This window comes from Naegleria gruberi (assembly GCF_000004985.1).
Source record: "Naegleria gruberi genomic scaffold NAEGRscaffold_61, whole genome shotgun sequence".
In the NCBI taxonomy this organism is placed as follows: Eukaryota; Heterolobosea; class Eutetramitea; order Acrasida; family Naegleriidae; genus Naegleria; species Naegleria gruberi.
In genome coordinates this window covers 21,768-37,891 of record NW_003163266.1, presented here as the reverse complement: position 1 = coordinate 37,891, position 16,124 = coordinate 21,768, and the positions used below count along the sequence as shown (strand labels likewise).

The window sequence follows — 16,124 nt, the reverse complement described above, 5'->3', positions numbered from 1 at the left end:
TCGGCATCAACTACGTTAACTATTAAGGTACAGTACAGGCTCATGGTCATCTTTGTGAAGAATCCAAGTCGGAGTAATCTATTTCATTGTAAACAATTCAAATGTTTCAATTATGGTTGACCATCTATGGTTTTACATTATTGTAATAGGATGTATTTGATGATCAAATGTGCAATATTCATTGTAATTGTATGATTAGTAACTGAAAAAAATGTCACAACAAACACCACTAAAACCTCATTTAGATTTTGTTATTGATAAGGTTAAACAATTATATGTTGATGGTGATACTATCGATAAACAAAGAACAACAACGATCCGATATCCAACTCATAATATTGATCCTACAACATCACGTTATTTTGAAAATTCTCACAATTATCAATTTATTTGTGATGATTATTTGTATATTTTCATGGGTTCTAATATTTGGCACAGTTTTAATTCTGTTGTGAATGATTATTGTTTAATGAGAATTCATTTGGATGAAATTAATAGATTATATGAAGAAACAGGTTTGTTTTGTTGATTGATGTAAATTTATCATCATTCCTATGAATTGATGATGATGATTTAAATTAGAGAAAATTGCTGTAGAGGAGGTGAAAACATATAATGGTTGTTATGGAGGTAGAATATTTCCAGCATGTTATTATGATGATGATTTAAAGGAAGTCTTTTTGTATGTTTTTAATTAATAATATTTAATAATACTATTACTAATAGATATGGAGGGTTGAAACAAGGAAGAACTCTGTCAAATGAATTTTATGGAATTGATATGAAAACATTTATTTGGAGACGATACATATCATCACAATGGCTTCCAGGCCTTGAAGGACATACCATAGTAAAACGTAGGAATGGAGAATATTATGTTTATGGAGGTCATGGAGGAAATTTAGTTTTCACAAATTCATTCTATAGAGTATTGTTGGATCATGTAGCAGGAACTGTTGAATTTCAAGACATGAAAAAGGAAAAAATGTTTGGATTCGAACATGTCACATCAACAGTTGCCTATCATCAAAGTTTATATTTTGATAAGATTGATGCAATGGTAGTGTTTGGAGGAAAATTAAGATCTGGAGAGAATGCACCAATGAGGTTAGTAATGATTTATTCATTTTCTAACTAATAAGGTTAGTAATGATTCACTCATTTTCTACTTTAAAACAAATACATGGATTAAGGTTGAATCGACAGCCATTCCATGTAGCTCTCCAATACCAGCATTTAAGAAAATACCAGACGAATACAGAGTAATGACAAAGAATTTTTGGGTTAAAACTCCAAAAACTCGTTCTCATAACATGGTAAAGATATCACCAACCAAGTTATTATCTTTTGGTGGTACATGTCATACTAGAGATCAGCCACAGGATTTCACAAGAGATGTTTTAATATTTGATGTTGAGGAATTAACATGGCAAGTTTGTGATACACTTTCAAGTCATGATCCTGAAGTTGTGTACTTGGTTGATACCAAACATTCAATCGCTGCATCAGATGAGTCATGTTTACAAGGAGTTGGACAAATATTTGGGCAAGAATCAAATGAAGCAAAGAGATCACCTCACGAGCTTAATATCTCAGAATTTGATGAAACATTTGTTGGACGAAACTATTTTTCAATGAGTCTGGATTATAATAGAAATAGTGTCTATATCTTTGGTGGAAGTGTCTGTTCTGTAAATGGTACAAGAAGATGGGAATCATCCGATCTCACCAAATTCCATTTTCAACTTAGACCTACCATTTCAAAAGCTTATAGAATGATGAAAATATTTATTGATTCTCAGAATATTTGTGGACCATTCTCTGACATTACAATACAAACAAAAGAATAAATTATTAAATAATATTTATTAAATACCATTTATTAATAAATAATTTAATTGAAAAAAAATGAAGAAACGAGCACAACCACAAACTGCTATCAAAAAACCGAATTCCTCCCTTCCTCAGATGAAAACATCAAGTAAACAACCATCGGAAAAGAGTAAACTAAATGCTCCCTTCCTGGAGGAATTTATGAAACAATTCGAGGAAGAAAAGAGAAAAAAGACGAGTGCAAATAAATCAAATACAAAGGATTTCCTAACCATGCTTTTAAAACAACAAGAAAAGATAAGTAAAAAAGAGGAGGAGGAAGCTAAAAAGTTAGAAAAGGAAAAGGAATTAACAAAAATTGAAATTTTAGAAAAGAAACAAAAGAATTTGGAAAAGTTAAGAAAAAAGGCTTTACCAAACGCAAATTTCACTCCATTTGTTTTTAATACTTTACAGTTCTTTGAGGATAATTTAGAATATTTTGCTAAACATACAATTGAATTTCAAAGACTTGTTGCTCAATTACGTACTAAAGAGGAACAACAAATATTTCTCCACACTGTTTTCATGTATTATTATGTGGATGTTCTGCTGGCAAAACGAAAGAATAATGAAGAACCAGAGGAAAAGATTAATCAACGATATGGAATGTCATCTACGGATGAATTATATTTGAGATATATGCAATCACAACAGCAAAACTCGTTAAATAATCAAACGACCAAGAGTTTAGTAGATCTTAATATGCCTGTAAATCAAAAACTTATAGCAACCACGTTGAAAAAATTTGAGCAAGGATTCAAGGATAGTGAGGAATTATATGATTTAGTTAACAAGTTGAATTCAAAGGAGAGTTTAATAGTTGACTCTTGTTTGGAAAGTCTAAAGGTATTTGACAAGTAGATAATGGAGTTTATTCAACTTTTTGCTTTGTACAATCGTTGTATGTTCGAGCTGCCATTATTGACATATTCAAAAATGGGAACATTACATTGTTAAATGATGTGAATAAGACAATTTTGCCATATGATCTAACATATTTTCTATAGAAATTGAAAAATCCAACCATATGAGAAATGGAAATAATTAGAAATAAGAGTATTCTCAATTTGAAATATTTTTTGTGATATCTGCTTTCAATCCTGTCGAGACATTCCAATAATAGGTATCCAATAATAATTGCCAAATGTGAGAAAACGAAAGTTGGACCAATAAGTGTGAAAAATAGAGAGCTGTCATCAATAATGGTAACTCTATTGAAATGAGCTGAGAGAGCAGTGAATGGCTCCAATTTGTGAATAGGTTCTAGTGTATTGATTGGATCAGAATTAAAGTAAAAGTATGTTAAATTGAGTAATCCTCCAAATCTATTATCTTCAGTTAGTACTCCTAAAAACCAAAGACCATATCTCATAGAAACAGATTGGAGCACTAGTGATATCACTTCAATAAATGTAACTCTCCTTAAAAACATAAATTTTGATGCTAATAATATGAATACAGATGCAATACAAGAGTAATGAGTAACATCTCTAAATATTGTTCTCCAATCCAAGCTCAAAACGCACCATGAAATAAATGACCTTATTGTATCTGTGCGTGAGAGATTTACTGGTTCACAAAGTGAATCATCCTTTGTAAATAAATGTTCAACTATGGAGCTTCCATCAAATTCTACAGTTATTTTGTGGATAGAGGAATCATTTGGTAAATTATTGAAATCAAAATTGATTCTATACTCGGATTGGCCTCTAGTTATTATGAGATTTTCATCCATAACATTTCCATCAAGCTTTACAATAACATTCAACTTGTCACTTTCAATATTATATGGATAAACGATGAATAATCTAATGAAATTATCATTGAACACTTTTGGCTCTCTATCAGTGATAAATCTACAATCCTTTGGATGCGAAATAATTACTCCTGGTTTTTTCTCCAGTTCGCTAACAGTAAAATCCTTAAACCCAATTCTATTATTATCCATTGTTATAATTTTAAAACTTCTCTCCTTTTTAAAATCAGGACTTTGAATTTCAATATGTCCACTCTTTGGCATATATTTTGACATTTCAAAGAATTCCTTATGTAAATGTCCACTAAAATATGAAATAATATTAAATCTTTTGTAAAAATCTTGAATTGTATAAGTATTAGATACAGATCCATCATTCTCAATAATTGAAATCATTGATGATGGATAGTGGCCAAAAGCAAATGTTTGTGAAATTCCTTCAGAGTTACTACTCAAAAATTCTTCAAGTTTTCTCAATTGTGAAATTTGAATTGAAGAGAAAAAATTCACAGGTCTATAACTTCCAATTATTGGAGTTGAGTCAAACATTAAATATCTAAATTTTCCAAAATTATTTTTCAAATCAAAAACATAAAATTGACCGTTATTAAAAAACTTTGCACTTTTAGAATATTTCAAAAATAGCCATTTGTTTTCATCCATCTTATTACTAACACCAAATGCATCATGGTTTCCTGGTAAATCAAATATTCTTTGATTTGAAATATCCTCCTCAAATGGATAAACAATCTTGATTGAGCTGTGTGAATTTTTCATTGAATTAACTAACTGTTCATTAGCAAGATTTGTAATATTTGAATAAAACTCCCATTGTTCTTCACATTGTCCAGGAACATAGATATTTATCTTTCGGTCAATCCAGTCCAATGATCTGTTAGCAAAATTCAGAGCAATTGCATGAGTTAAATCACCTGTTATTGTTATTACATGAGGTTTTACAAAATTTGGTAATATATTCTGAGTTAGTGTAATATAATCATTGTACCTTTCTTGTGCTTCCTTTAGAAATGAAGGTCTATTTAACAATGATGTGAAATCTTCAATATGAACATCTGTTATTTGTACAAAGTTAAAAAAATTATTTGGATCAAATTCTTGTTTGTTAATTTTACATTCCGAAGAAGGTATAGTGCTAACAATTACCAACAACAAAACAACCAATAAAAATCTCTGTCTAATGTAATTCATTTTTTTTCAAAGTATTCTTTTTTTAACTTGAACACGTGTTTCATATTGATAATGGATTACAAAAAAGTTAATTTGTGTTATTGTTTGGTTGTTGGGAACGAAGATAATTCTGATTGAGATCATGTACTAGTTCATATAAATGTACCTTTTCAATATTGAGTTTGTGTTTTTCTTCTCTGAGTGTGAAATTTTCCTCTCTCAATGCAGCAATTTCCTGTTTCAGTGATGAAATTGTTTCTTCTTCCTGATATTCATCTGTATTTAACATGAAAGTATAGGTATCATCCTGTAAATATTTATATGTCTTTTCCATAATATCCTTCGTTGTTAATCCTTCATCTAATAATAATAGAGAAAGATCATTATCTGAAAGTGGTTGATTTGATTTTTCCTTTTCTTGATTATTATTAACAGCAACATTTGTCGCCGTCCCTTGTTGTGATTTTTTCATTCTAATAGCTCCTTCACATAATTCTCGTTCTATTTGTAATTGTGATTCGTATTCTGAAAGTTTAATTGATTGTTCTTCACATTGTTGTTTATATTTCTTAATTTGATAATCTTTTTGTTTTAATTCTTCTTGTTGACAAAGTGCAATTTGTGCCAATCTTTCCAACTCTGCTTTTTGTTTTAAATATTCCTTTTTTAATATTTTCAATTTCTTTTTCAATTCGGGATCATATTGTTCCATTGAATTTTGTTTTTGGGAATTGTTTGGCATTGAAAGTGATTGTTCATTAATGAGAGAAGAGGCTCCGAAATTATTTACTTTGTTGATGATGAGTATTATTATTATTGGATTTATTTATTATTGTTGATGATGTTGTTGTATTGATCATCTTGGAATCGGATTTTTAATATTTTTTTTTAAATAATTAAATCAAGCCTTGTTGATGTTAAATTACAATATTAGTTTATATTATTAAAGTAGTGTAATAAAAGTTTATTAACATTTGGAATAATATTTTCGAAATTAACAATCAATTAAAAATAGTATTTTATTTAACACCATGGCTTACTCCATTGAGAATCCACGTAAATCCATTCATCAATCCAATATCCAATTTTTTCACCATATATCGAATATTAATGCACATTGCAAAATGTCCATTTAAATCCCTCAAACATAAACTTCCTTCATTCAGTAAGAGTTTCAAAACCCATTTGACCGATATTCTTCTTCATTCTTCGCTCGAGGCTTTGTAGTGGAGTGCATTTTGAGAAAAAAATATCATCACACAACAGAAGGCTTTGTGTCATCATTTCTTTAGAGAATCTAGGCTTTTTTCAAATCTTCTTTTATCACAACAATAATAATAATATATTATCTAGATAATTCGGAAAATGAATAATTATAATCAAGATAAATTATCAAGGAGGAAGGATCGTTCCACAGTGGAAGAGGAGGAAATTAATTCAACAAGTCGTTTAAATCAAGGTGTAAAACAACCAGTTTATTTGACACACGTTGAAGAAATGGAAGATAATGATGAATTAAAAGGTAATCCAATGCAATATATGACTGCTGGTGCTATGGCCGGCTTAGTTGAACACGCAGGTAAATTTTGATTCTTTAATTAATTTGACATAATTGTGTGGAAATTTAGTAATGTATCCAATTGATACTATCAAGACTTATGTTCAATCGAGTAATCAAGGAATATTTAAAAGTATTAAATCTATTGGAGGAATTCGTAATTTTTATAGTGGATTGACTGTTGTGTTATATGGAGCTTTACCATCTCATGCATTTTATTTCACAACTTATGAAGCTGTTAAAAATATTTTACAAGGACGTCAAACTCAATATGTTAATGATTGGAGTGTTAGTGCACTTGCTGGTATTGCAGCAACTATTGCACATGATGGTATTGCAACTCCAACAGATGTTATTAAGCAACATATGGTATGTTGTCTATTTTTCAAATAGTTTTTTTACTGAAATATTTAAAGCAATTGAAAGGTCATGTTCAAAATTATAATTTAATGAGTGCAACACGTGAAATTTATGCCACAAGAGGTCTTAGAGCATTCTTTGTCAGTTTACCAACTACAATTTTGATGAATATTCCATATACTAGTTTCCACTTTGTGACTTATGAATATATGAAAAAGAAATTATTTGACCATCATGACCACGACCACCACGACCACGACCATCACCACGATGACCATGATCATGACCACGATGAATGGAAACATGTAAAGCATTTCATGGCAGGTGGTGCAGCAGGTGCAGTTGGTGGACTCGTTTCCAATCCATTTGATGTTGTGAAAACTCTTTTACAAGTAGGTCAAGCAGATACTGTTAAGGAAGCAATTTCGTTATTGAGGAAAGAAGAAGGAGGATTACTTAAAAATCTCTTTAGAGGATCTATACCTAGAGTTGTTTATTTCACACCTTCAGCAGCTGTCACATGGACAACTTATGAATATATCAAATATGTTTTCAGATGGTACAATACCAACAATAATCAAAATAAATAACTTATCATGTCTGCAATGAATCAATTGTGACAAGTTGATGAATCAATCATATCATTTGATTGTGAAAATGAGAATTTTCAACAAGAAGTTTCCATATTTTTAGATTTTTAAAAAAAATGCAGAATCCCATCGATCAACTCTCTAATGGAATTAATACAGCCTTTGAAAAATCAATAGCCTACTTTTTGAATACAACAGATGGAGTGCCCGGAGCAGAATCACCAAGTAAACCTGTAAATATATGGCAAATATTGCACAACGATGATATGTACATGATTAGAGATGAATTTGCTCCATTTCCATCGGAGGGATTTGCTGCCGTTCATATTAAAGGACATAAGGATCCGAATAGATTTTATGTTCATGGAGGAAAGACTAGATTTAATCAATTTCAAAATCCATTGCATTTATATTATGTTGAAAAATTGGACTGGAAATTTGTAAAATTACAATTGGCAAAGGAAGAAGATCCTAATATTATTGCGGAATTTGAACAAAGACCAAGAGCCCATCACACAGTGAATCAAATTTATGAAAATAGATTACTATTGTATGGCGGACAAATTGGTTATAATCCATCAAGTGTCGGTACTAATTTAAATAATTTCTTCAAAGGATTGTCTGGAAAAAGTACATCAGATGTTAATACTCAATATGATCCATATATTTATGATATTGATTTATCTCAAAATACAATTCAAAGAATCAGAACACCTCTCGATTTACCAATACCAAAACCAAGAAGATATCATTCTGCTTGTTCTTTCAAAGGAAACTTATATGTTTATGGAGGTGAAGGTTTTAATTATTCAATTAATCAACAACCAAAAGGATTAGGATATTATTTATCACTCCAAAATTTGAAAAGAGCAATTCCTGAACCTCTCAATGATTTTTGGATGTTTGATACCAAATTAAATGTATGGAAACAACTCAAATCACCTGCAAGACCAGGTAGATATGGTCACATGATGGTTTTATGTGAAAAGAGAGAAAAATTCTATGTAGTTGGTGGATGTGGAACAAGTGAACGAGGTGAAGATGTTCCATTTAAGGAAATTTTGGAATATGATATTGCCAGTGGTAATTGGCAAATATCAGGACTAATTCCTAGAAGATCTGACATGATGGATCTTATTCCAGCTAGATGGGGCTCGGCAGATATTTTTGATGATTTTATTTTCATAGTTGGAGGTGAATTATTGGATAGACCTAGATCTCTGCTAACTATGAGAGAACCAATTTTGGATGATGTACTTATATATAATATTAGAAATTATAACCTTTCTACTGCAGGTATTGGATCACCTGAATGTACAATAGTTAATGCTCAAACATTAATTTTCAACAATAGATTAATAGTTCTTGGAGGAAGATCTGGATCGTCTTATGCTTATTCATCAATGATTTACTTGAATGGTACCACTTCAAATCCAATGTTTGGAGTTGAAATTGATGAAAGAAGTAGACATATGATCGATATTTGTGTGAGTTATCTTAAAAAGAGTGCTGCTTTAGAGTTTCCAAAATTATTTTCCACAAATTACGACATGCAAGATACATTAATGCTTAGATTAATGCTCAATTTTGATCATGGACATATTCATGATGAGCAAGATTTATTGTCAGACCACGATACATCACCTTATTCAGTAGCATCTTTAATATGCTACTTTTTGGAATCACTTCCAGAACCAATTTTAACATCTCAATATTACAGAAAGATGATTGACCTCTGTAATGCAACCAATTTAACATTTGAAGAAAAAATAGTTGCCCTCAAAGAATTTATCAAAACACTTCCAAAAGATAATGTTCACATATTGTATAGAGTTTGTGAATTTTTGTGTATGGTTAGTGATGCTTATACCACTACAGAACAAAATATTAAGGACTTGTCAATGATTTTCTCTCATTTATTACTTTCCACTAAAATTCCAAGTCAAAGAAGTGTAAAAGATGATTGTGGTGATAAAGAAGGTATTACTCCAAAATTCAAAGCCGCTGCATTCATTATCCAAAATTACAAACTATTAACTGAAGAGATTATTCAAGTTGATAGTCAAGATCTATTTAACACTTCTGATTCTTCAATCAATCAAATCGATGACAATGAATCCAATCCCACCAAAACTCAACCAGCCAACCAAGATCTCTTGGATTTCTCCATGTAAAATAAATAATAACTGAAAGTTTACTTTGTACAAGTCACGAATAACATCTTATTTTCTAATTGAGGTAGTTCTCACTTCTTTTTTTACTTCAGTAAATCGAGATACTGATGGAAGTGGCTTCCTATCTATTGGTGTAGATGATGGTTTTCTATTCGTTGTGGATGATGATGATGGTTTTGATAATGATGGTCTACTGTTAGTTGTGGAAGTTGTTGATGAAATGGTGTTAGAGGAAGGTTTTTTCAATGGTAGCATTCTGGAAGAGTAAACTCTTGATTTTACAGGCTCCTCAGGAATTGTCCTAAATTGAGATAATGAAAAATCAGGCTCTCTAATAAATAATCATATTAAATAATACAATCATTATTTGTGACACTTACTTGTTATACAATTCTAAGGGAGATATGGATGAATACACTTTTGTTTTTGATCCTTTTTGCTTTCTCTGTTCATATTTCATCTCTTCCGATCCAGATTGCAGACGTTTGTTTTTTCCACCTGAAATCATCTTGCTTGTATCAACAAAATGCAAGTTGTGCTCTTCTCGTTTTGCATAAAATTCTTTCCTCAATTTTTCATATTCAGCCTCAGGTAATAAAACTCCTCCATCCCGATCACCAACAATCATTCTATATTCCAAATAGGCTTGAAGGTGTTTCTCACCTTCACTTTGTACAACCATTCTTTGCATTTTTTCAAAGTACCTTTTTGAAGGATGGTGATGTTTTCTGTAGTTTTAAAATAGTTCACTAAGGTTAAGTTTATATCAAGGGAAATATTTAAAAGCAATAATATATTTATTGTTTTTATATCAAGCTTGGAATGAGATTATTTATTTTGACATCATTGAAGAGAACAATGAGTTAATCATTGATCCAAGTCCTTGATTTTGTGGTTTGGATTTTTGTAAACCAAAGTAAATACTTCCAATCTTGTCAAGATAAACATCTTTAAAGCTGGCATCCCTTCTAGTGAGCTCAGTTGCATAAGATTGATTGATATGATGATACAATTCCAAATTGCCTTTTTCAATAGAAATTATCAAAAATTTAACAAAGTGAAGAAGTGGAGTTGATGATAATTTTTCAGTTTTTTGTTGTAATAATTCAAAAACTCTTTTAGCCATTTCCAATTTCTTTAATTGCAATAATTGCAAAACAGCACGAGTAATGAATAAATCATGTTCTCCATCTTCTCCCTTTTTAATCCATTCAGAAATCATTTCAGCAAATTCGTCTGGTGAGTTTGATTTCAAAAAATTCTTATTACTTTCTTCATTAGCTCCTAATTTAAAGTGAAGCTTTCCAAGTTCCATATGTATAAAAGGTTCTCCGTGACTGTCTGAAATTTTAGGAACTTGATGTTCAGCACTCCACGTCACTACTTTATCCAAAAATGAAATCATTCTTTGAATATCTTCTTTTGGTGTTATATCTTCAAGTTGATGATACGATTCAACAATATGTCTAATAAGATCTGAGTAAAATCAAAATGTTATAATATTTCTATACATTTTCATTATACAAACCTATTGCTGTAATTTTATCTTCCTTGATTGTGAATGTATGTGTGGTTGAAGCATTTAATTTAGTAAAAAGAGAAAGCATGTATTTAGCAAGATCGATCAACAAGGCTACTTGTTTAAATTGATGCATCTTATTTAAACCCGATAATAAAATTTGAGCACATTTATCATACTTTTCTTGTTTAAATGTCTTGTTGAAGAGAACAACAAACATTTGTTGTGCTTCATAGAATTTACCATCATCACATAATTCCTTCAATTTATCAACGTTCATTTTTTTTAATTGATGAATTTCCGATTGTTTTAACATTCCGTGATTAAATTTTTTAAATATATTATCGGAATGTTTGATTTTACAATTTTTCAATATTGCTTTCACTTATCAATGATATTAAATGTATTGGAATTTTAATAATTTTAATTGTTGTTAAATAGCTGAAATTGTATTGATGAAAAATTTGCCGCCAAAATTACTACAAAAAAAAGGCTTTTCAAAAAATTATGGACAACCTTGTGGATTTGGATGATTTCGATGATGATGATTTTGATGGTTCATCTTGGGGAGGACAGAGTAATCAACTTGATACAGTCAGTGAAACATTATCAGCAAGAAATCACGATGAGGATGAAGATCTTATTCCATCAAAGAAGAATGATTATGTTCCTCAACAAGAGTATAATCCTCATGAATCGGAAGAAATGGATCCAATGATGTTTGGACAAGTGGATCATAATGAGAGCTTTGATGATTTTGATAATGAACATTTTGAGGAATCACACCAGGAGGAAAAACAAGCTCAAGAATCACCATCACCAAATCCAATCAGAACAATTGATGATTTGGAGGATTCTGATGATGATGATTTTGATGACAATTTTGAGCTTTCAGATGACGATGTTGAGGAAGATGAACAAACAAATTCATTCAGAATTGTGAAAAAAACTGAATCACCTCCAAAAGAAGAACAAATTGCAATACCATCAGTTCCTTCAACTGTAGAGGAGAAACAAGTAACTGAAAGTTTTGAATCCAATGAATCTGACCAGCTGGAAAATGTAAATTTTGAAAAACAATACAGAACTCTGGATGACTACGACGATTATAGCGATGATGAAGCAGCTCAGGAAGAGATAAATGACAGTGAAGAAATTGAGCAATCTCAGGTCAACTCTATCAACAATAACAAAGAAACTCCCCAAGAACTGCCACAAAACAATTATTTGAATCAGCCATACAGTCAATCTATTAGAAGTGATTCATATCGAAATTTTGACCAAAAATCAATTCAGGATCAAAATTTTGCCAAGACACTCCCCCCTAAGATTAATTACAAGCCTCAACAAGAGTCACAGAAAGAAACGACATCATCTCTTGCAACAGCATCTACTCTTCAGAAATTAGCTCTGCCAATTTCACATCAGCCATCTAGATCTCAATCCTCAATTCAAAATGTTCAACCGATTCAACAAGAACAACAATCCACAATATCATCTCAAAAACAAACTCTCCAACCAAACCTTTCATCAAAACAATCGACTCTTCAATCTAATCAAAACTCAATACTTCAAAGACAAACTTCAACTCTTAAATTTACTCTTCCTTCAACATACTCTCCTAAATCTGAAAATGAAGAGGATGATCTTGAAAATTACAATCCTATTCAATCCATCAAAATATCTCCTAAGGTTAAGCCACTAGCAAAAAATATTAATATTGAAAGTACAGTAGTTGAGGATAATAGATCTGATAAATCATCTTCGAGTACAAAATCGGTTCCAGTATCTTCACAGCCAACAACAAAAGAAAATCTTGAAAAGGTTTTCCTCTCCCTCAAATCAAAGGAAGATTTCAAAGTTAGAGAATCAGAAATAACATCTCCCAAAAGACCAGAAAAGAAACGGGAAGAAAGAATATTGAAAGAGGACTGTATATTTTATCCAGTTAAGGAAAACCAATCCAAGTATATTTCCTTAGAAGAAATAGCAAAGAGAAACAATACTTTGAGGACATTTAATATGGAGACTATCATGTCTGAAGCACTTTCTAGGAAAACATCGAAACGTCAAGTTGATTTAAGAGATGACAAAATTCTACAATTAGTTCTTGATCTCTATTTTTCTGTAAGTTGTACCACTTTTTTTACTAACAGTTTTAGAATGGTTTAGTTCAAAAAACAGAGAATTCCAAAGTGAGGAGAAACTTTAGGGAAGATACTAGACCGAGGGTTGTGGAAAGAAACAGTGAATATTCAAATAGTCACCCAACAGTTGTTCATTCCAAAGCTGCAAAGAAATTATCTGAACCCCAAATGCTCTCTCTTCATTTTAATGAAGAAGGAAGTCTTTCACATGTTTTGGAATCCTACTTATTAGAATTTTTAGAGAAAAAAAAGAGAAATTTGAAATCAAACCTGATTTTTATAGTGTTTAATGAGCTTGTTTCAATTTTAAACACTATTTCTCTTTACTTTTATACCGAGTTGACAGATTGTAATAACCTTGCAATACCTAGTTTTGCTTACAGAGGTCCAGTTATGCCCAGCCACATTTTTGAGAGTTTAATGTCATGCTTTCCATTCACAAGAATATCAAATAGCAAATACACTCTGGAAAGTTGGATTAGTATCAACCACATATCAGAAATTATTTACACACTACAGAGAATTATTAAGAGTAGATTTTGGAACTTGGACCACAGACCGAACTGTGATACGACTCATTTGAAACTGGATCTTGGTCTAAACGTATTTGATTTATACTTACCAAAACAAATGAATAGTAACCAAAAATTGTCAAAGCAAATACTGGAAACTCCACTCAATGAGTTTAAATACTTGCAAACAAAACAAGCAAGGGAACGGGAAGAAACAACAGACACATCACTGCTCAATAGAAAATCATTTCTTGATGATTTTAAAAACAAGATTCTATTCGAAAGAAGTAATGGTGGAAAAGAAAGGAACTTATTCTCTAAATATCATCAACCACTTGTTGATAGTAGTTTGAACGAAGTGTTAAATGAAGTGTTTGGGGACAACCTTATCATTCAAAGTATTAGGGAAAGAGTGTTGGAAAAGATAAATAAACTCTGATTCATAACAACTCATCCAATTCAAAAAAGGGAAGCATTGATAAAATTTAAAATGACAAGCTGTTAACCTATCCATCGTCGCACACTCACCAATTAAAAAATTTCAACCCATCATTTTCAATTAACAACAACAAAAACTAAACAATAAAAATGAGTGAACATCAAAGCACGCTCTCTGCGGAACATAAAGAAGAAGTTGGTGGATTGGTTGGAGGTCATACCGAACCAACAGATCGTTTTACAAGAAAGGAGATTTTACAAATGGTAAACCAATTGAGTCAAACTAAAGTTTCTATTCAAGTTGTTACTGGTAATCAAACAAGACAAGAATTCGACGTACAATCTGGTCTTCAATTACCTCATTGTAACTTGTCTGGATTGGACTTGAGACATTTGCAATTAAAGAGAGCCAATTTTACTGGTAGTAACTTGGAAGGTACTAAATTCGATGAAGGTAAACTTGAAAGTGCTTCATTCGAATGGACTAACTTACGTGGTGCTAGATTCGTCAGATCAGACTTGAAGAAGGCTAATTTGAAGGTTTGTTTCTTTCTTTTAATGATGATGACAATATATTTGAATTATTATTTTGAAATACACGTCAATAATTGATGTACCTTCTTCACCAACAACAATAACAAAATATCAAAACCCCATTCTCTTTTCCATTGTTATTGTTACTACAATAATAACTGTTTTGATTTTAATATTAATAACAATATCATTCAAAAAACAATATATTAAATATCCAACTATACACATTGCTGAAATACAAAATACTAATAATAATAATAATAATAATACTAACAAAACAATAGAACGCTGATTTACGTGGTGCTAATCTTGAAGGAGCTGACTTGCAATTTGTGAGTCTGAAAGGTGCTCGTTTGGATGGTTGCAATATGAGGAATGTCAATTTGCAATTTTCTGATTTGGGTGGATGCAATTGGAAAGATGCTGATACCACAGGTGCTGACTTGAGGAATTGGTAAGTTTAACATTTAACATTTCTTTAATATTTAAATTTAAATAGTTATGGTGATAATGTGAAGGAAAACAAAAACTTGTAAAATTAAATTATTATGTGTTTTATCTTGTGATGATTTAACAAATGTTGTACTTTGTTGTGAACAAACCAATGTTATTACATCCGAAAATTGTCATGTGTTGTTTCTTTAAGCAATTTATTCGAAAGTAGAATAATTGCTTAAAGAAAGCATGGACGAATCCAATGTTCTAATAATGTTCTTTTCACCAAACTCTCAAGTATTAGATACCCACATCAAGATTTCATTCTTGTTTTACAATACGACTTGAAACTTCTTAAATCTCAAGTCGAAGACCGAACCAGAACAACCCACCATTTGATACTCTAAGAAACAAAGCCAAAACAACTCTATGGTGGCTTGTTGTGCGTGTGGGCAATGAAATTAATGTGGACCACCTTTTACAACACTGAATGCATCCGTTACGTTTCTCATCTAATTTCTCAGACTGTGGAGGATCTTTTTTAAAAAATATCTCAACTTAATAGAAGGAAAGCTTGTTGTTATTATTCAATAATATACTATTATTTATTTAATATTGAGAGAATTACTTGTACATAAAAACATGAAGAGAGTAGTATTAAATTCATCTGCTAAAGCCTCATCATCATCATTAATTTGCAAAAATGGTAAATTTGTAGAGCAAACAAGAGGCTTTCAAGATCACTCAAATTTTAAGAAGGGATTAATTTTAACTACACAAGTATGTTAATATTGATGATAATTAACAATTCCGATTATTATTTAACAATAATAGACAGGTATTGATGTAATGAATAATTCATTATTAAATAAGGGTACTTCATTCTCTATAACTGAAAGAGATAGATTACACATCAGAGGTTTATTACCTGCTGTTGTTGTTGATATTGAAACTCAATTATTACGTATCACAGAAAGATATAATAGTTTACAAACAGATATTGACAAGTATCAATTTTGTACTCAATACAAGATAGAA

At 30.8% G+C, this 16,124-nt stretch overlaps 9 protein-coding genes across 9 annotated transcripts in view; 6 read left to right on the top strand and 3 right to left on the bottom strand.

Moving 5' to 3' along the window:
• Nucleotides 1–211: 211 nt before the first annotated feature.
• NAEGRDRAFT_81495 (uncharacterized protein) lies at nt 212–1,850 on the top strand (the record flags this gene model as incomplete). The annotated part of the gene is made up of 4 exons (XM_002671424.1): nt 212–515; nt 583–682; nt 727–1,107; nt 1,148–1,850. 4 exons carry the CDS (start codon nt 212–214, stop codon nt 1,848–1,850), a joined length of 1,488 nt encoding a protein of 495 aa, XP_002671470.1.
• A 58-nt stretch (nt 1,851–1,908) lies between these two features.
• NAEGRDRAFT_73442 (uncharacterized protein) lies at nt 1,909–2,736 on the top strand (the record flags this gene model as incomplete). The annotated part of the gene is made up of 1 exon (XM_002671423.1): nt 1,909–2,736. One exon carries the CDS (start codon nt 1,909–1,911, stop codon nt 2,734–2,736), a length of 828 nt encoding a protein of 275 aa, XP_002671469.1.
• A 2,171-nt stretch (nt 2,737–4,907) lies between these two features.
• NAEGRDRAFT_52849 (uncharacterized protein) lies at nt 4,908–5,561 on the bottom strand (the record flags this gene model as incomplete). The annotated part of the gene is made up of 1 exon (XM_002671350.1): nt 4,908–5,561. One exon carries the CDS (start codon nt 5,559–5,561, stop codon nt 4,908–4,910), a length of 654 nt encoding a protein of 217 aa, XP_002671396.1.
• A 623-nt stretch (nt 5,562–6,184) lies between these two features.
• On the top strand, nt 6,185–7,327 carry NAEGRDRAFT_73440 (uncharacterized protein; the record flags this gene model as incomplete). Its single annotated transcript, XM_002671422.1, has 3 exons — nt 6,185–6,398; nt 6,448–6,746; nt 6,794–7,327. The coding sequence occupies 3 exons, from the start codon at nt 6,185–6,187 to the stop codon at nt 7,325–7,327; spliced, it is 1,047 nt and encodes a 348-aa protein (XP_002671468.1).
• A 266-nt stretch (nt 7,328–7,593) lies between these two features.
• Nucleotides 7,594–9,501, top strand: NAEGRDRAFT_73439 (rho GTPase activating protein; the record flags this gene model as incomplete). The annotated part of the gene is made up of 1 exon (XM_002671421.1): nt 7,594–9,501. The coding sequence occupies one exon, from the start codon at nt 7,594–7,596 to the stop codon at nt 9,499–9,501; it is 1,908 nt and encodes a 635-aa protein (XP_002671467.1).
• A 48-nt stretch (nt 9,502–9,549) lies between these two features.
• Nucleotides 9,550–10,192, bottom strand: NAEGRDRAFT_73438 (uncharacterized protein; the record flags this gene model as incomplete). Its single annotated transcript, XM_002671349.1, has 2 exons — nt 9,550–9,832; nt 9,882–10,192. The coding sequence occupies 2 exons, from the start codon at nt 10,190–10,192 to the stop codon at nt 9,550–9,552; spliced, it is 594 nt and encodes a 197-aa protein (XP_002671395.1).
• A 141-nt stretch (nt 10,193–10,333) lies between these two features.
• Nucleotides 10,334–11,300, bottom strand: NAEGRDRAFT_73437 (uncharacterized protein; the record flags this gene model as incomplete). The annotated part of the gene is made up of 2 exons (XM_002671348.1): nt 10,334–10,977; nt 11,030–11,300. The coding sequence occupies 2 exons, from the start codon at nt 11,298–11,300 to the stop codon at nt 10,334–10,336; spliced, it is 915 nt and encodes a 304-aa protein (XP_002671394.1).
• Nucleotides 11,301–11,527: 227 nt separating this feature from the next.
• NAEGRDRAFT_52847 (uncharacterized protein) lies at nt 11,528–13,192 on the top strand (the record flags this gene model as incomplete). The annotated part of the gene is made up of 1 exon (XM_002671420.1): nt 11,528–13,192. The coding sequence occupies one exon, from the start codon at nt 11,528–11,530 to the stop codon at nt 13,190–13,192; it is 1,665 nt and encodes a 554-aa protein (XP_002671466.1).
• A 2,516-nt stretch (nt 13,193–15,708) lies between these two features.
• Nucleotides 15,709–16,124, top strand: part of NAEGRDRAFT_81494 (uncharacterized protein) — a 2,033-nt gene continuing 1,617 nt past the window's right edge. Inside the window, exons 1-2 of the mRNA XM_002671419.1 lie at nt 15,709–15,866; nt 15,921–16,104. Of these exons, the coding sequence (XP_002671465.1) occupies nt 15,729–15,866; nt 15,921–16,104 (322 nt within the window). The 5' untranslated portion in view covers nt 15,709–15,728. The remainder of the gene's footprint in view (nt 15,867–15,920; nt 16,105–16,124) is intronic.